General features: G+C 54.0%; 4 protein-coding genes across 4 annotated transcripts; 2 read left to right on the forward strand and 2 right to left on the reverse strand.

Moving 5' to 3' along the window:
• Nucleotides 1–2,246: 2,246 nt before the first annotated feature.
• CGGC5_v011258 (uncharacterized protein) lies at nt 2,247–2,759 on the forward strand (the record flags this gene model as incomplete). Its single annotated transcript, XM_032032917.1, has 1 exon — nt 2,247–2,759. One exon carries the CDS (start codon nt 2,247–2,249, stop codon nt 2,757–2,759), a length of 513 nt encoding a protein of 170 aa, XP_031887904.1.
• Nucleotides 2,760–3,079: 320 nt separating this feature from the next.
• Nucleotides 3,080–3,586, reverse strand: CGGC5_v011259 (uncharacterized protein; the record flags this gene model as incomplete). Its single annotated transcript, XM_032032915.1, has 1 exon — nt 3,080–3,586. The coding sequence occupies one exon, from the start codon at nt 3,584–3,586 to the stop codon at nt 3,080–3,082; it is 507 nt and encodes a 168-aa protein (XP_031888121.1).
• Nucleotides 3,587–11,509: 7,923 nt separating this feature from the next.
• On the forward strand, nt 11,510–13,579 carry sec2 (Rab guanine nucleotide exchange factor sec2; the record flags this gene model as incomplete). The annotated part of the gene is made up of 1 exon (XM_032032914.1): nt 11,510–13,579. One exon carries the CDS (start codon nt 11,510–11,512, stop codon nt 13,577–13,579), a length of 2,070 nt encoding a protein of 689 aa, XP_031888120.1.
• A 1,198-nt stretch (nt 13,580–14,777) lies between these two features.
• On the reverse strand, nt 14,778–18,022 carry PMT1 (Dolichyl-phosphate-mannose--protein mannosyltransferase 1; the record flags this gene model as incomplete). The annotated part of the gene is made up of 5 exons (XM_032032913.1): nt 14,778–15,344; nt 15,536–17,005; nt 17,063–17,346; nt 17,399–17,688; nt 17,745–18,022. The coding sequence occupies 5 exons, from the start codon at nt 18,020–18,022 to the stop codon at nt 14,778–14,780; spliced, it is 2,889 nt and encodes a 962-aa protein (XP_031888119.1).
• Between the last annotated feature and the right edge of the window lie 1,381 nt (nt 18,023–19,403).

Consider the following 19,403-nt stretch of genomic DNA (forward strand, 5'->3'; position numbering starts at 1 on the left):
ACCATTACATGGGTCTGTCACCTACGGTAAACCAGCAATTTGGCTCAGATCAGCAACAGTCATCTCCCCAGGGCTCGACGGCTCATCCAGGACGAAGTCTTGAGACTCAGCAACAAACAACACTGTCCCGGTCAGCCCATTCAATTACAACAGGCCCCCAACCTTCCCAGATTGTATCTCCCGTCTTAAATGCACACCAGAATCATAATGCTGCCGTTGTGGAAAATCGGCACGCATCTGGTACCATTACTGAAAGGAGAGCCGAACCTGACGCCTCTAATCGGGGCGTACTGGATACCGCACAGTCTCGGACAGTTCCTGGTACATACTCCATGTCAGATCCCTCTGCGCAGCAGCCACCTGCGCGATTGTATGTTGGACAGGACCAAGCCGGCAGCTCTCATGATCCAACCTTCTCTAACCCTCAAGCTCATGCACTTGGAATACAGGGGCTAGATGCTGGTCAACAAAACCTAGAACCCGCTTCGTCGCCGAGAGGCCCACTAGACGCGATAGCATCGTCATCCAACGGAGTAGTGCATGCGCCGGACACGCTGCAGCGGTTGTCCATCTCAGCTTCACCGCCGCCCCCGCCTGTCTCTCAACGGCAGCTGTTGGTCTCTGTTGCACCATCAACAACGCGTAAAGCGCCATTTGCTGATCGACACCAAACCCAAACAGTTGAAACTGGTTCTCTAGACATAGGTCAGAACGATGAAATATCTCAACAGGCTCCGTCATCTGTGCCTCATACGATGCAGCAACAGGCTCCTGGACTCGGGCATGGAAGTATGGAGCAGTTTTCTCAAGCAAACAAGCTCCAGACCCAGCGATCCTCGTTGCCGCTGTTCTCTGACCAGAGCCAGCAGCCCGCTGCACAAGGCTTGGATGATGAGGGTCAACATAGCTCAGTATCGAAGTGGTTCAAGAACAGGACCTCTGCCCAAGCCGCACAACTTTCATCTCATCCAGGCCATCCAAAAGGGTCCACGACAAAGTCTCTATTCAGCGCCTTTAAGAGATCGTCGAAGCAACCTGAGGCCCGACTCCCCCAACAACCACAACAACAACAACAGTCGCAGCAAATGCCACCGCCTGACAGGGGCTTGCACGCACAGCCTTTTCAAACGAGACCTGGGCAGATATTGACGCCACCACCTGGGCCTCTGAATCAACGCAACCCTCACCCAATGCAAGGGCCGCTTGCTCACCAGCAACAACGTCATCCATCGCCAGCGGCATCCTTTGGACAAAGAGCCCCCCCGCAACACAGCATGTCTAGCGCAAGCTCTGAGATATCTCAAGGCACAGGGCGAGTCCTACAATACCATAGACCGTCAGGCGATCCTATCATGACTAGGGCTGTTCCCGCCAGTCTCGGTCCCACTCCAGGCATGCCACAACCTCAGCCATACCAAGAGCCTCAATACGACCAAGTCCCCATTCCTCGTGGATACGAAGCCGTTCACGGAGAAGGGCATGTGGCACCATCTCCGTATGACATCGGACGCCCATCACCCCCCGCTCACTATCCTCATCATCAAATGCAGCCAGCACAGCAAAGTTATGCACAGCCGCCAGTTGCACATGGGCACCCATCCGAAGTATCCATGTACAACCAGTCGCAGGCTTTGGCGCCCAAAGACCAGCCGCAAGCTCCTAGTCAATTCACGGCGTCCTACCAAGCTGATCGCCGAGTGAGCACCACCTCCTACCAATCCACAGTGTCACATGCAAGCTACGGAGCACAACCTGGCTTAAATAGCACCCATCATGGTGTGCCGGAATACAACCAGCAACTCCAACCTCAGCAACAAGAAGATCCAAGGGTGCACCAGTCCAGCCAGGACATGCAATCCTACCATACGGCAAATCTTGGACAAAACCCCTCTGTCTATGCACAAGGTCACCCGCAATTGCACGCACATTCTAGCCGGGCCGACGCCCATGGGAATAATCATACAAAGCCCAGTACCATGTTACAAGTACAGCAACCTTCTCATGGGGACGCTCGTGCAGACTTTGCTGTCCGACAATCAGTGGACTCCCCGCAAATCCAGCCCTCGCATGGTGGAGGTTTTCAACCTCCAGGTATCGACAATCCACATACAAACCAATCGCGTCTGAATACATTCGCCGAGCAGTCATCTCCCAGCCCGCCGCAGACACAGATATCGGTGCCAGGTCTTGCTGTTGACGTAGCCAGTCCCGCCAGAAAGGGCTCACACGGCGCCTCGATAGACATGATGAACGTATCAGACGCGGGAGTTGCAGATGACCAGCCTGTAGGCGCAGGTACACGCCTAAGCGTCAACATCCAGAAGGCTAACCAGGACACATCTGATTCCGATATATACGACGCAACTCCTCGTCTGCTGTCTGGTCCGCTTCCTCCACCTGCAAAACCCATCACTGCGACGAGCACTGGACAAAGCCAAGTCAGCGAGAGTTCGGCAGACGAGGCACCACGCAATGCTACCCATAGGAATGGCAATTCCAATGGCGCCGGCGTCACAGCTCTCGTCCGAGGCAGAAGCACAAGAGCCGAGTTGGAGGATACTGAGGACGAACGCATGAGAACGATGCGACTCGAAGCACAGGAAGAAAAGATTCTCGTTGACCCCTACGAAGAGAAGCAGTCCTCGGGAAACAAGTACAGGAAGGAAGATGATCCTGAGGCGCCTCAAATGAGCGCAACAAGCTATCCGGGACAAGAATGGAATCCTTACGGCGCTGGCGGCTACGAAGAATGGGACTGAATGGCTGAAACCCAAATTTTACACATCTAATGTTGGTGTTTTTGACACATCTGGGTATACAGAACCACAAGGATTTGGCACGAAAAGTGTAATATCGGGTAGCGCAATGTCGTTTTTTGTTTGGCTACAAGCGGATGGATTTATACCCCAAATACCCAGAACAGACGGACAGTGTCATACTGTAAATTTCAATGGCAAACTTTATTCTTAACCTCGTTGTGTTCATGGGCTCCTGCGACACGGCCCGATGTGTTGTTGTCTACTTCAAGTGCCTGGCAGAGATCCATCCTCAATCTCTTCTCCGTTACCCTCATGTTCGCTCAGTACTTCGTAGCAGCATCGTACGTCGGCGGAAGCGATTGACGCTTCTCCTTATCGAGTCGCGGAACATCTGTGACACCAGAGGCGTAACGAGGGGGCAGAGTAGTGGTGGACTCCCTTCTCACGTCGGACTTGGTGTCGCTCCTAACGGAGTCTCGCCATCTGCTGAAAGGGCCTGACATGAAGGACACGCGGCCAACATCTTTCTGGGGAGGTTGCGGAGGTTGTTGAGGCTGAGAAGGCTGGGGGCCTTGAGGAGAGGTTGCCTTCTCAACGTCTCGCGGGATCGTCACATCCCGAGGGTTGAGGGGTTGTAGCTGCGAATGGTCTCCATCTCGGTAGGTGCGTGGCGTGTCTCTCCAGCGACCAAAAGGTCCGCCCATGAACGGAGGACGGAACGGCGGACCTGCACCTGGGCCGAAGCCTCTTCCGCATCGCCCGCCACCGGCGGCACGTTGTTCAAGCCAGGCGGCACGGGCCTCGCGGCGTCTTTTGCAGCCACACATTTCTGTTATCGATGTTGTTACCTGGGGTTGAGTGCGTGATGTAAATCATTTGCTTTTTTTCCCGTGAAACGATGCGGAGTTCTTGGAAGCGTTCAAAGCGGACTATGGCGCGCCAGGTTCGTGGAAGGATTCGACGGCATCTTATACTCAAGTCGTCCTTGACAGATGCGCACGGTTGTAGCTATGACGACGGTTGGAAAGCGCCAGCTGAGGAGGTAGTTGTGGCGGACTGCGAATACGGTCACATATGACACGCCGAGAGACTTCAGATGAAGCCGCCGAGGGCCATCCGCACGTGGCTACGCTGCGTCCAGCTTCCATTCATAGAAGTGACCGCGCAATAAGTGCGGGGAACATGATTTGCCCCGCTGGCTATGTTGGTGACGGCAGTGTTGTCCATGACCACAGCCACCTATGCCGTCCCGGGGGCAGGTAGGTGTCGGACGTTGGAGGCGAAAGTGCGAACGGCTCGCCGGGGTTACCTTCGCACTCGCTTCGACGTCGCGTTCAGGGACTGAATGCGGTAAGCAGAGTTTACTACGTAGGCATGGCCCGGGGCGATCCTGAGGGCCCACTCGCACTGCCGGCTCAGGTGGAGGTGGATGCGGCGCCGCCTCATAGCTGAACAGAGACGTAAGATAATTGGTTTCGACGGTCACTTTCATGGGGGCCCCATTTTGTTGTTTTCGACAGCGTGCGGTGCTTGTTCTTATGCTTCTACTCACCAAAGACGGCTAGATGAGATAGCCTCGATGATAAATACGCAGTCGTAGTGACAAATGGGCCGCTTAATAACCGCACCTCCTCCTACGTCTCCGAGATGAGGCTTTTCGTGATATTCATCTTAATAGTTATATCTAATTTTTGATGCTCTTTGCCTTCCACTCGATTCAATGCCTACTACATCGGACACCGCAGTCTTCATGTCTTCAAGGCTTATCGCTGCCGCCACTGTTGGGGTGTATCTATTCTCATCTACAGCTTTGAACAGATACAGATCAACTGTCAGTCAGTCTTGAAACTTGCATGGCATAAGAAAGTTCACGATACTGAATTTTCAAGACTTTGAGAAGAAAAAAACTGACAGGGGGCATACCGAGTTCCCAATGCCGCATGTGCAAGGCTGTGGTATTGGGGCTCTTGTTATCACATGTACGGATCAACATATTCCGAAATGCTCCGTACCAGCCTGCGGATACTATCTTTGAACGACCCAGTGAAGGTAATGTTACACAGTATACTTCTATTGGACGTCTATCTGTAGCATGTGACGCTCTAGGCCTCATAGACATGCTGCTATATTCAGTATGGCTTCCGCTTCGTTATTTAACTGTCAACTGCATATGTAGCTTCGCAAACGCAAATCACATGAAGCATAAGAATCGGTCGCCTCGTGTAATTACCTGAAATATCTGCAACGCCTCTAGCATCGACTCTGCGTGGCTTTTGATGAGCTTTTAGCATCTCGGGCATGTTTCTGTTAATGTACTCGGGGAAGTTTTGTTCAACAATGACATATCTAAAGCTTCTTAAGGCGACGTTTCTAGGACCTTAAGGCTGTTTACTATTAATATAAAACAACATAGTGACTTAAAAACGTGGACAAGATAGAAGGCGCAATGCCTGTATAGGCTGCAAATTTAGTTGAGTTGCTAATCTAAAGTAGATGTGTGCGTAGTGAGAGATAGAAAGCACTATATATAATAACAGAGATATATAGTAGTAGGGAGACTCTATTCATTTAATAAGGGAAACTCACTCACTAGCTACGCAGTACGGGAATATTTGTCTCTTCGTCTGGAGTTAAAAACCTTAAAAAACAAACTAAAAACTACAAAAAATGAATACATACAACACCGGGCATTCGCCGGTCGTCACCGACCCGACTACTACTCCAGCCCTCATTAGCTTATCTATGGGAGAGCGGACGGGATCCCGAGTTTTCCAATGGGTGTGGTCGTATGTGACCATAGGTGCACTTTTGACAGCTTATATTGGGAACTGTTCATCAGTTTCGTCTGTGCTTATGGGGGTGGAAGTTAGGGTCCTCGACGTGAAGTCGCCGCTTGTACCCCTTCTACTTCTAGGTAAACTTCGGCTCCATTGACTCATCTATGAACAAAATCATTCAAGTCTTCTATCCTTAGAACAGTATACTGATAAGCTTGGGTCTGTCGCTGCCAGTCTTGAAAAATGCCATTAAACAATGAAGCCCGCTCGAGGATTTAGGTGGTTGGAGCGGCTTAGTTTAGATAGTGAACCGAGCACCCGAGAAGACAAGCTACAAGGATTGGATGAATCATGCACGACTTCAGTATCGGCCGAGTATGTGTCCGTGAGCGCTGCCACGTTCCCTTGACCGACATGTGGCCAACGCTTACCGGCGGGACTTAGTGTAGCTGCAATGCTTTGGTAACTCGGACTGCATCTCAGATACGCAAAAAAGAATGCAAACCAAGCCAAGTCGGCTGAGCTATTTGCGAGAAAGGTTGTTGCAACACTCAGCCACCAACTGGTGATTCGACCAGGAGGACCCCAATCATGTTCGCACGAAACTACGCATGCCGTGGGTGAGTATGTCTTCGTAAGCACCCGAGAGCTTGATTAAAAATGTTTTGTATGCTACCCTTGTTGAGGAAAGCTTTTGAAGGTGAATGTTCGGGATGAACTCAAATCCAGGATGTCGACGTGCCCGGCGTCAAGAAAAATCCCTACTCTCGCGACACCGCTTTTGCTGCAACACAACGTTTGGCGAACTGCAGGGCGAATTTCCTCCCAAAGTTGGAACGGATTTCAAGATTGGGACACCGGTCACACACAATTGACGTCGGCATTGAGTGTAGACTAAGTTCCAGGCGGGCTGATGCTCCCTTTCCCAGTTTTGTTGTGTGAGCCGCGAACCTACCTCTTGCCCAGTGTTCCATACCCATGACATGATCGACCGCCCAACCCTCAAAGGAGGGCGGTGAATATTTGGACGCACCTAGCAGCCAAGCCGGCCATGAGATTGCCGAATACAACGCACTTGAGGATGCTGCTTGCCGACATGCTGCAAAAGCTCTCTGTCGGGACACGGAGCATTGCTATTGACTGGGGACCAGTGGTCGATCAAGGAGACCGGCTACCCGCATGTCGCACCTGATGTCTGGCCTGATCCAAGCCACGTAGACGACGGCGATGCCAATTTCCCACAGATAAATTCATGTCGAGCTCTGTTGGAATACACAGGCAGAAAATGACACTCCCACCGGCAATTTGTAAGTGAAACACGACACGCATGCAGGATTATGGGCAACTGAGGGCTGTTGGACAGCGGGATATGGACAGGTGCAGATCGAGACGCAGACAGTCGCGGAAGCTATATGTGGGCGTCTGATGCCCGTCGGGGAGCAGAAAGTGTGTTTTTCTGTTTCAAGGGAGCTGATCGGAAATGCGAGTGGACGAAATCTCATGACATGGGACGACGGTATGTCGTTGCCGAGCACGGACTCCCGGCTGCGTTCTCGGGGTCTCAGACCCATAGGTGCGGCGAGCTGTCTGCGGATTTCGGGCCAAGCCGGGGGTCCATGGATTGACACTTATTTGGCAGACGCGCTGCTAAGTTGTTCATGGTCACAGACATGGATGTCAAGCTTGCATACGCCAACACCGCAAAACCTCCTTTGTCACGGCCGGGAGCTTTGCAGGTCGCCGCCATCAGTTGTCCTCTGTCGTGCGACTCCAACATAATCGGCGCCGGAGACGACGACCCTAAGGCATTCTCAAAAGTAAGTCCAGCATGGGCTGAAGATAGTGGTGGGGGGCTGCCTCAAATAGGTTCCAGGGTCCAAGAAGTTGCTATTCAAAATGAGGCTCTTCGGACGAGGACATCCATGCCGTACCAAGACAGGATCCGGCGTCGGCATCGAAGACCTCAACAGAGAAACCACCCAAATTCGCTGCCGAAATGCGAGGGAATGCTGAATGGCTCACCAGTCGGATGTCTGTGAAACAAGGTCGAGGACAAGGGGAGATGGGATGAAGGAAGCTCACTGAGAACGGACGGACAGGGGAAAGGCAAGTATGGGGAGTGGCACGGATGCATTCGCGTCAACCCCGAGGCGTCAGCCGTTTGGCTCACAGCAGGGGCTGGGAGGAACAATGTAGGTGTAAGTCTTGAGTCGAAAAATAGCAACGGCGCGGGATGAGGCGTTGATGGCGCTCCAAGGGCCGGATGACTCCGATAGTTGCTGCTCGCCGTCCGAGTGCTGTGGGGAACCATGGAACGTTGGAAGAATGGTCAAGTCATTGGCGGGAGCCATTGTCCGCCAAGCCAGGTTAGGCAAAGAAATCAATCAAGGCGGCGGCAAACTTGCCGGACAACGCGGGAAATCGAGCCAGGCCCGGGCCAAAGAGGAGGCCAGAGACGGCCGTGGCTGGAGAAGGCTTGATGGGTGCCGACGGTGAGGCCCGAGGCGTCTGATGGAGCCAAGCCGGCCCTTGGACAAAGAAAGTTAGCCAGAGGCAGGCAAATGGGCAGGCCTGAGGACAGTTGGACAGGTCTAGACAGCCGCGACGTTTGTTTGAGCAGAGTTTGGGGCCATTGGTAATGCTCAAAGAAGACGCGTCCTAGTAGCCGCAAGCATCGAAACCAAGACGCCTGATGCCAATGGACCAAGGAGATAATAACAACAAGGTGGCAGGCGATCAGGCGCCTCAGCTTAAACGCAGAAGCACTGCGCCGGGGCCTAGAAGGGGGTAGCCATGTTTTGTGAAGGACGTAGATTTCGGCTCGCAAGTAGAATTTGAGTGAAGATGCTAGGGTCCTTGTCCCCGGCTCTGGAAGGCACAAAAGGAACGTGTGGAGCGCAAGGTATCCGTACGTGTTCCGGTACCTTGGATGAATGAATGGTTGTCGTCTCTTGTTGGGTCAAGGTTGGGTACGGATAGCGTACGGATAGGCAGGTTATGCAGCAGCAACGCATCGGCAATCCCTGGGAGCTTGACCTGTTAACGACCGGGCTGCTCGGTAGATGCCGCAAGATATGGAGATGGAGAAAGGAGTGCTGCATACGCGAACACAGGCATTGTGAAGCCGAAACGCGAAGCAGACGGCGATACAGAATTGTTCAGCAGGCCTCGGAATGCAGGGTGAGCAGGGCCCCGAGGACGGGCTGCTAGTGTAAAACATGGAAGGCAGGCAGGGTGACTAAGTAACAAACAGATGCCATGTCGCTCATGTTTAAGTAGTAGAAAATGCCAATAATAGAATAGACTCACTGGTGGTCGGTGATGATTGATGGGCCGCGACCTGAAACCAATTGGAGCGACGTCGCAGCATTCCACAAGAAAGATGAGCGCTGCATATGTACTATGCAGTACAGTAGGTGTGTACGGATAGGCTGAGGGGGAAGGGGGATGACAGCGCAGATCTGAGGAAGGTTGGACACGGATAGGTTGGGGCAGGGAAGGATGGGATGGGATGGATGGAGCCTCAAGATGGAAGCCGAAGAGTGGAAGGAAGTTCTCAATCTGGTTCTTGGCTGGGGGTCGTGTTCCAGAGATGCGTGCGCGTCAGGGTCCCAGGCGCGGGTCCGTTTGAACGGGCAGTGCCTCGGCCCTAGTTGCGGCGTAGCGAAGCAATAAAGCAGGGCAGATTTGACGATGTATTCAGGAGAAGGGAGGCGAGAGGATCTCATGAGCTTACTTGAGTAGGTTTGTGATGCGGTTCACGGTTCGCGGTTCACGCTGGCAGGTAGGATCATCCATGCATTAGGCAACAAGCACATTTTACATGGTTGTATAAGTAAGATGAGCGAGCAGTTCATAACTCTGACGGGACCACCTTGGTACGTAAGGTAATTAAGGTATGCATGTACGGACACCGTTGTGACCAGCCAGCTGACCAGAAGACGGTACGCGGGACATGGGACACGGGACACGGGACACGGTAGACCTACCTTTTGTAGAAGTGCTTGTTTGGCTGGTGGCAGCGTGGAATTGCATGTAATTGTCACCAGGCGCGCCGAGGTCGGGTCGAAATGTACGGGGATTACAGTATGCTGCTGTACGGGGTGGTTTTTGCGCATATTAGGTGAGACTCCTCGGCGCTGGACCCAATCAGATACGAATCGCTCCGAGGGCGGGTACCTTTTTACGCGGCGGGAATGACGGAGTTGATTTTTTGATTGATTTGTGGCTGTGGCGGAGGCATCTGGGGGCGAATGCGAATCATTCAACTGAGGTGGTCGTCATCTCAGCGACATGGAAGCGACACTGTGACTGGCACACTGGTCGGTCCCGACTCCCCTGGGTACGAATACCTCTAGGTCTGCCCACTTGAATTCACCTCACCTCAGCTCACCTGTGCTGGGCTAGCTGTCACGCTGTCAGGCCCGTCACCCACTCCCGACCAAGCGGCAACCGACAGCAAACCCCACAGCAACATCGTCACAAGCCGCTGCAGCATCTGCTTTTCTCGGGGCCCGGTGCAACACCGCAACATGCGATCCATGGATGGTAATAGATGCGCACACTAAGAACCAAGTGGTTAGGTGGTGGTGCACTAGGTAGGTAGTCTAGTAGTAGTCCGTGATTCAGCAAGGTAAGGTGCCTTAGGTAAGGTAGGTTGTCGTCATACTCAGCTACCGCCTGCCACTTGGCACTGACCTGACTGACCTGACTGACCTGACTGACCTGACTGACCTGACTGACTGACTGCCTGACTGACTGATGGCTGATGGGCGATGACGGACACCTGCATCGCTTCGTTTCGCTTCGCTCACTTTACTTCGTCTTCCATGTTTGCTGGCTGCCGCTGGCAGCTGCACACACTCTGCACTGCACTGCCTCCACCCCTGCTCCGGCGTGGCCCTGGCCATGGCCATGGCCATCCCGGCCCAGTCCAGCCCGGCCCTGTACCGTTCCCGCCGAGCTCTTTTACGGGCGTCCATATGTGTGTCAAGTGCATTGTGGCTAGCTGCAGAGGCTCCTGTCTACACACTCGCCTTGCCTTGAACCGGCGGGCGCTGGCACACTGATGAATAATGTGCCGCCAGGAAACTCGGGCGTGCGTATCAACATTTGCCTGCGAGTTGCCCGTCTCTCAGATGGAGGTGGAAAGAGGGCAGCTGGACATGGGCCTGGATGGGGACGAGGACGTGGACCTTTTGAGACCTGGAAAAGTGCGTGCGCCCGGCGCTCCCACCACCCCAGTAAGGGTGGTCCCTGTCACGTTTGAACCGTCCAATCCATGCCACCCATGTCATCCGCCCAGTTCCAGTCCTGGTCCTTGTCCCCAGTCTTTTGCTGCCCATTTCATTCTCTCTCTGGCTGGCTTCTTTTCGCTTTGCCGCCGTCGCTCTTCCACTTGTACTTGCACACTTACTTGCATTTGCACAACCACCGCCGGTCGCCGCAGCGCAGCCAAGGTTGGTAGCTAACTCAACGTACAATGTACCTTGCTTGGTAGCTCGGCTCCTGCCACGACTGGAAAAGACTCAAAGACTTGCTTGGCCCGCTCCGCTGCTCCCTCAGCTTCACTTCTATTCGCCTCTGCCCGCCTGCCTCACTTGTCACCTCTTCTCCTCTTTCCTACCTTACTTGATCACCACTGCAACGAACCCCTCTTCTTACCTGCCTTGATACGAATAATCACGCTGCCATTACGATCACGAACCACCATCCGCCATCGATACCACACCACCTTCCCTACCTATCTACCGATCTAATCAATCACCTTGATCGCCATCATTCCCTCAACCGTCGTCGACTCAACCGCCGGAATTCATTTCGAGAACCTGCATCGACACCACCGCCATGTCGTCTTGCTTCATCTGAGGCTCACCAACGCCCCCTTTTAGGCTGCTCTAGAGACTTGTTTGACATTGCCGTCTCATACAGTCCGTTCTGTCATAACAAATAGGAAAACCGCCATTGCCACCTATGGATTCCTTCATCGCGGTTGCTGGCTGGGCTCAGCATACGAGCCCCCAACCCGGCTCCAGACCTTTCGGCCATTTCAGGTCCCTCTCTTCCATCGCCAGATCGCCATCTCCGAGCCCTAAGGCTACGAGAATCACAGGCAAGACGCCATCCGTTGCCGACGTCCCCATCATGTCCTCATCGTTGGCGTCCACACCTTCATCACCATCTCTTCGACCCACACCCGTTTCGCCCCCGGAAGATGAAGGCGAACTTAGTACTCTACCCGATCCCCGTAGCCGCGCTATGAGCCCTGCGAGCGACGCCGATACCTCCCACCACCCCGATCTCGACGACGAAGTAGCTACTTTGAGCACAAAGCTGATCAACGCCATTAATCACCAGACGACCCTCGATGACACGTTAACCGCTACGAGACAGGAATTGGAGAGAGCCCGCGAGCAAATCAAGCATTTAGAAGAGCAGAATGCGTCACAACGGGAAATGCTCGCCGGCGACATCTGGGTGCGTCGCAAGGTTGTCGAGGAGGAGAAGAAGACTATTCTGCTGCGCGTGACAAACGAACGGAAGTTGCGAGAGGACGTCGAAAAGGAAAAGAAGAAGATCGAGCAGGAGCTGGAAAACCTTACTACCGCCTTGTTTGAGGAGGCCAACAACATGGTCATCTCAGCCAAGGAAGAGGCGCGTATTGAGCAGGAGGCTTTGCAAAGGAAAAACGACAATTTGAGGTCTCAGTTGGGCGATATGGAGGCTCTGCTGACCTCACAACAACAGCAACTTGCCGATCTCAAGCATGTCATGGAGCAGATGGCACTGGAAAGGGAAGAAGGCACCACCGGAACAGCACCCTCATCTCCCGGCTTCAGTAAATCTGAGTTCAAGGATGACGAACGACCCGACGGCGTGCTCGCCTCGCCTCTCGTTGACCCCTCCTCACCAACCTATCCAACAAGCCTCACCCATCTTATCCAGCCTGTTCTCAGGACGGACTTGGGATCCTACGAGGATTTTGTCGCTCTTACCCGCATCTCGCGCAATCGTGCTGGTAGTCGTGTTTCGTCTGGCTCTTTCAACGGCATTAGCGGGCTTGGTCTTGGCATGGGCGGCAGCACTTCGAGCGCACACCCTTCAAATGCATCAACAGCTTCCCTCTCCACCGCTGGAACACCTGCTTCATCTTCGCCGCAGACCCCCAATACCCCAGCTTCCGTTTCTAGCACCGCCTCAGCAAACCTGGGCCCGCCTCCACCAGCACTGAAGGAGACCAAATTCTTCAAGCGTGTTCTGGCAGAGGATGTCGAACCGACACTTCGATTGGATATTGCCCCCGGACTGTCTTGGCTAGCTCGACGCAGCGTGCTGAACGCCATGAGCGACGGCTCGATTGTCGTGGAGCCCATCCCTGCGAATGCGCCATTTGCGGCAATCGTGAAGCCTCAATTTTACCCTTGCTCTCTATGCGGCGATTCGCGCAAGGACGACGAACATCTGCGGACGTACCGCTTTCGAACCAGCGAGTCTGAGTCAGCGCAGCGCTACCCTCTTTGCAAGTACTGCTTGGGGCGCGTCAGATCCACATGCGATTTCCTCAACTTTCTTCGTATATTGAAAGATGGTCATTGGCGTGCAGATGATGAAGACGCCGAGAAAGCTGCATGGGAAGAGAGTGTCCGCTTGAGGGAGCAGATGTTCTGGTCTCGCATCGGCGGCGGAGTTGTCCCAGCAAGTCAACCTGCTCCATCCGCATCAGAAAAGAGCCCTCGCCCAAGCCATGAGAGTGACGCAAATGACGTGGAACCGGTGGTTGCTCAAGTCCCGGCTATCGTCGAAGCCGATGAGAAACCAGAAGAAGACAAGTCCGATGTCAAGGACGCGGACACACCGGAGGAAACTGAAGCACCGCCTGCGAGGCCAGAAACCCCGAACTCAAGCAACCGAAAGTCCACACAGTCACTGGCACCCGAAACAGCTGCCAATGAAGGAAAGGACGGAGCAAAGGACGGCGAGAAGCGTTTGTCGCTCAGCATTCCCAGCTCTCCGGAACCGACCGCAACTATTACATCCGATTAGACGGCGCGCGATTGCGAGCTTTCATCCCTAGCAACTACTGAGTTGCCAGGACGTACACCTAATATTCAATGCTGTATTACTATGCTGTATGCCACGAAGCTGGAATGCCGGGGCTACTAATGATGGCCACATGGGAGGGTTTGGCGGGGATCCTTGGGAACGAGAGTGATTCTGGTTGGTTCGGATGGGTTGGGAAACAACCTTACTGGCTGTTCATTTTCCTGGAATGGCAACGGCGTTTTGGAGAAGGAAAACCTGAGTTGCGAAGCGCACATCAACAGTAACAGTTATCATCGGAGGCAGAGGACAGGCATTCGTTAGACGGACGGAGTAGGTCGACGGGACACAGACAATAGTCAGTGCGCGCTGCACTGCTGATAATACCAGACACAAGGAGAAGTTGTTGTGTTGTTCACCTAGTCACCACCCCTAATTCTTGTGCAAATGTGAATGACAGACAAGGACGCCCTTTGCGCTGCTTACTTTAATTGCTTACTTACCAAGCATGCTCGCCAATTTCCGCTCTGGGTCAAATGGCATACCCCTTGCATCTAGGAGAACAAGCAAAGGAAGTGCCCCCTAGGGGGGGTTGAGGGGGCACCTGAAGGTATGCTTGAATCTCAGCCAGCACTTCGTTTTAATTTCAAAAGAGAAAAAAAACGATCTGAGGCCGAAGGATGGTTTTCAGAAAGGCAATCCTATCAACACGTCGACCTTGACCTTGCAGTTGTGTCAACACCAGCTTAGACCTGTCGAAAGGAACAACGCAACAGAGCTTGTTTGGTCCTTGTTGAATCACGAGGGGGAAAATGCAGACAACACCTCATTACGACGTGGGTTGAACCCTCCCTCTGATGACTGTTTACATACATGGGCACGCACATCTTGCTTAGCTCTTGGACAACAAATGAAACCTCGATTTTTATGGCCTTATCTTTCGGAATCCCCTTCTACTCCGTGGATAACGGGGTTATGTTGGGTTTTGCTGGAAAACACAGTTCGTGACATCCATGCCTACTGGGTTTGGTGTGAAAGACGATGCTACAACGCCTATACCTCCGCTTCTGCGTCTCTTGCCTCTCCCCCTGAAAGTACCACTCGTCGTCCTGGATCTTTCCCCGGCATGTGGTAGCTCCAGCAAGCGGAGAGGTGATACATCGTATTACACCGCCTCTAAATAGTTGGCGATTCCTCATACTCAAAGCTCTTCCTGGGCGGTGGCCTCCTTGCCGCCCTCGCTAGCAGGCTTAGCCTTCTTTTGCTCAGCCTCCTTGGCACCCTTGACGCTCTCGGCAGCCGGGGGAACGACTGAATCCTCTGCCTTCTCTGTAGACTTGGACTTGGTCTCCTGGTCGACACCCTGAACATCAGGGTGAGGCGGGGCGACGCTGTCCCCTTGATCTTGACCAAGCTCTTGCGGCCATCCGCCTTCGGGCATCTGCACTTCGTTCCCACTTGCGTCGACGACGCGCGTCCGCGTCTCGTACTTTGTCTTGAATTCGACCTTGCCCTCCAAAGCCTTGACCTGCTCCTCGTCGAGCAGGTTGCCGTCCTGGTCCCGGTACTCCACGCGCTCCTCCCGAGAGAGAACCTTTTGGGCCGGGGCTTCCGACATCTCGGCTGCCGCTGGTTGCTCTTTTGGGGCCTCGCCAACTGGAATTTGGCCGACTTGGCCGCCGGCCGGAGCAGCTGGAGCCTCGGACTTGGCAGGGGTTGGAGCCGCAGCGGCGGAGGTGCGGGTGAGCAGTTCAGTATACTGAGAGTACTATGCGGCAAGAAAGTCATGTTAGCCTCAATTTACCGTCACTTTGACCAAACGTCTCTTAGCCGAATCGAAAATGGCATTTGGCTATGAACTTTCCCGGACCAAAGCGCATTACATGGGCAATTGGCAAACTATTACAGTCCTCTCTCGGGCATGCCCTGTCCCGGCACATGAGCGGTAGTGTTACTTACGTTATCGTAGAAGGTATTGCAGTCAAAATCCCACGAGCTGAACAACTTGACCCTGTTACACTCGGCCTTGGTCCAGGGGTTGCCGTAGGCCAAGGGGGAGAAGAGCATGAACACCGCGATGGTGAAGGCTAGGAAAGCAACAGCGCTGGCGCGATTAATAATTGGGTTGTTGCGAATGCCGGCAAAAGAAACGCGAGCGGTGGCGAAGTCGAAGACGGAGCACAAGGCTATGACGCCGAAGTAGAGGGCCGGGAAATAGTGGTGAAGGAAAAGCTGACGCTCCATCAAGTAGAATGGGAAGTAGTGGAAGGCCCAGCCAAGTACTGCCGTGCCGACCTCGTAATCGAAACGCTTGAAGGTGACGTTGCTGTAATCGTTGCAGCTGCGTTGCCAACGCAGAGTTGCGACACCCTTGAAAAGGACATAGACAACGATGGCCAAAGTGGAGCTCCACCAGACGATTGGGTTGCCCATCAGGTAGATCTGACGATGGTCTCTGCCCCAGAAGTTAATACCGCGTTTGAGGACTGGCCAAGAGGGAGGACGGGAATCCCATGCATGGGATTCAACCAAGCCAGCATTGGTCTTCCACATGACCTTCTGCAGCTCCCAGAACTTGCCGAAGAAGCCCGGGTGGCGGTAGTTAACCTTCTCAACGTTGTCGCCAACCAATTGAGGGTGCTCGTTGTACTCGACATACCAAAGACTGTTGGGAAGGGTACCCCCTCTGGCGCAAGTGACTTCCTGTTGCTCAGACGCCCAATCAGGAAGCTTCACCTTGTGCGAGAAGAGGACACAACCAGTCATGATGTGGACGAGCCTGAACTTGGTTTCGATGGTGCGAACACGTTCCTTGGATGCTGGGGTAAGAGACTGCTTCTTGACAATCTCAATCTTGAACAAGTCGTTGGCATCGCCCTCGAAGCCTTCGTAACCATAGGCCGAAACCTCGTTCTGCCAGTCGGCCTCCGTAACAGGGGGGCGGACATCGTGGGAATGGAGGCGACGGAAGGTGGGCAGATGGTACAAGCGGATGACATCGCCGTCCTTAATATGAACAGGCTGCGGCAGACTGTCCCAGGCCAGGGTTCCGTTGATCTGCTCGCCGTTGACACCGAGGGGCTGGGTCTGGTTCTCGAGCAGCCACACGTTGTTCTCGTCCTTGTGGGGGTACAGAGTGATCTGCTGCTGCTTGCTACCGGTAGGGTACATCAGGGGGTGAGAGTGCAGGTAGCCACCCTGAGTATTGACGTGTCTGATACTGACGCGGCTGCCAAAGGCGACATCGGCCGCGACATCCTGCATGCCCTTGGAATTGAGAGTGGACTGGAATTCGGAGCTCATGAAACCATCGCCGTCGCCAGGGTTGACGAGGCAAAGAAAGTGGATGGCGAACATGGCCATGTAGAAACCCCAAGGGATGATGATCAAGCAGAAGGCGCGAGACATGAAGTGCTTGGCCCAAATGCGCTGGTGTATGTGTTAGTTCCGAGTAGTACACAAGAGGTGAATGTGAGCGACACGTACCGGCGTGACGTTCTTCGTGTCTCCGAGAAGCACCCAGAGCTGGACCAAGGTCAAGCTTCCGACCCAGGCGATGGTAAAGAGACCCACCCACTTGATGCTGAAAGTAACGCCGAGACCGAGGCCCGTCATAGCAAGCCAGAACCACCAGCTCAACTGAAAGGCCTTCTCAGGGCCCTGTTCGTGTTGATTCGTGAATGATTGGAAGGCAAGGGCGGTGAAAGCAGTCGCGACCATCAGCGGGGAATCAAGCAGGATCAGGCGGGCCTGGGTTAGGAGACCGTTTTCTACATGTCTACGTTAGCGAACTATATCAAAAATGAATTACAGATGCCGTACCGAAAATAATGAGACCGGAGCCCAGTATGGCAGTGGTTGTGCGACACCCGGTGGTCTTCAGGGTCAGAAACATGAGAGGTGCAAGAAGGATTCCGCAGACGGCAGGGAACATGCGCATGGCGACATACGGGACGCCAGGCTCGAGGTAGTCCTTGCCGATCTCCTTGAAGTCGAAATCGCCGTTGAATCCCGCCAACCAGCCGGTCAGCGCAATAAGCATCTTAGCCAACGGAGGGTGGACATCCATGAAGAATTTGCCCTTGATGTATTTCGAAGCGAAGCCACCGAAGCTGGAGAGGAGACCTAATTAGAGACGGTTCATAGTTCGGAAGCTGTGTGGACTCACTGGACCTCGTCAAAGACGACGCTGGTGGGCTGGTAGATTCTGAACAGGCGAACGGCGGCAGCGAGAACGGTCAGAAGGATCATGATCTGGTAGTCGGAGACAGGCAGGAGAAAGACATCATTGTCATCAACGCCATCTGATTTGTAGCTCTTGTCGCGCCTCACGGGGGTCTTGCCATTGGCGTCATTGACACCGTTGGCACCGTTGGCACCATTGGCACCATTGGCGTGCTTCTCGAGCCTTGGGCTCGGGGAGCGGACGGGCTTGGTAGCAGCCATGGTGTAGGTATCAGATCGCAGTGGAAAGGAGACCAGGTGGAATCGATGAGGGAGGTGGTCTGGTGGTTGTCCTTCGAGGGAAGGGGCGACGACGACGGGGGACGTCGACGGCGATGGTGGAGAGGCCGATACCTATGGAGGGCTTTTTTCTCTCTCCCCGGCAGGATGGATCGCAAATGAAGTAGGAAGAGAATCAACGAGAGTCAAGAAGAAAAGACAAGCATTAAAAGGCCGTCATTCGTGCAAGGCAGGTTGACGGGCGACCTTGATGAATGCCCTCAACGGGAAGTTGTAGTCAAAAGTATGGTGAAGGCCAAAGGGGGAAAAAAAGGGAAGTTCAGGGACAGAAGAAGTCAGGACGATCCGGTCTGGTGACGGAAAGTTTAGCTGATGACAGCTGGGGGAAGAACAGTGAACAGGCTGGAAGGGAGTAAATGGAGGGATTAGGGGGTCAGGGTGAAAAGCGAAGTGGCCTGTTTGGCAGCCAGCAATTGGCTGAAGCTAGGGCGTACCCGGGAGCTGCCTGGTTCTCGCGATCACCCCTTGGATGATTTCCACGCCCCCTTCGCATCCTCTCTACGATTCCCCATGGCTGTCCACCCTGGCTGGCCCACATCTGTCTTGTGCAGCCAGCATGCGGCTTGTCCTTCGACGTCGCGTCTGCTACTTTGGGCTTTGCCTCCCCCCTGCTCTAGGCCTTTGGGGGCACCTTCAATGGATCCAACGTGTCTAATTTTACGCGCTACACTTTATCGCAACAGGGTCGTGTCCTTGGGCCTCACAGCTCACGGATTGCTTATTGCCCTGAGGTGCACGCGTCAAGACAAGAAAGCCTGGGATGTCTCGAGGCACTCAGCAAGCATCGACGCAGGGCCGGAGTAGAAGAAGGAGAAGTGGGCTAAGTCTGAAGATAGAGTGAAAAGATCGAGGTCGATGGCCAGGTCTAGGTATCCCCAGCGATGTGGACGCGCATATGAAGGCGTGCCCCCACTCCCACTGATCCATCGAGGGCTGTCTAGGTACGGAGGCCTTACCTGAGCTGAGGAAGCACTTTACGCGGTTCGCTTGTCATGAAGCTCGGCCCTCGGGGCTGATGTCGCATTGGCATCCGACCCCCAAATCCCATCTGATGCTCATGTTGGCTGAACAAGACAAGTGGTCACATCACAGATTACATTCCCAGTCGGGAGGCGTTGGGAAAAGCTACCTCGACTAGGCATGGTAAGCACACAGTTAGGTTAGCTACCTGCATCGTCGTAGCTTCTGCGAACACCGGCACAGGTGCCCGTGCTCCCTCTCTAGTGCCAATCCTGTGGTGCAGACGGCGGGCGTGGCTGCCATTGTTCTCTGTCAGCGTGCGGCCTCTGTTCTCCAGCTGCTC

Source organism: Colletotrichum fructicola (genome assembly GCF_000319635.2).
Source record: "Colletotrichum fructicola Nara gc5 chromosome Unknown KSG_Nara_v1_contig06, whole genome shotgun sequence".
Classification (NCBI taxonomy): domain Eukaryota; kingdom Fungi; phylum Ascomycota; class Sordariomycetes; order Glomerellales; family Glomerellaceae; genus Colletotrichum; species Colletotrichum fructicola.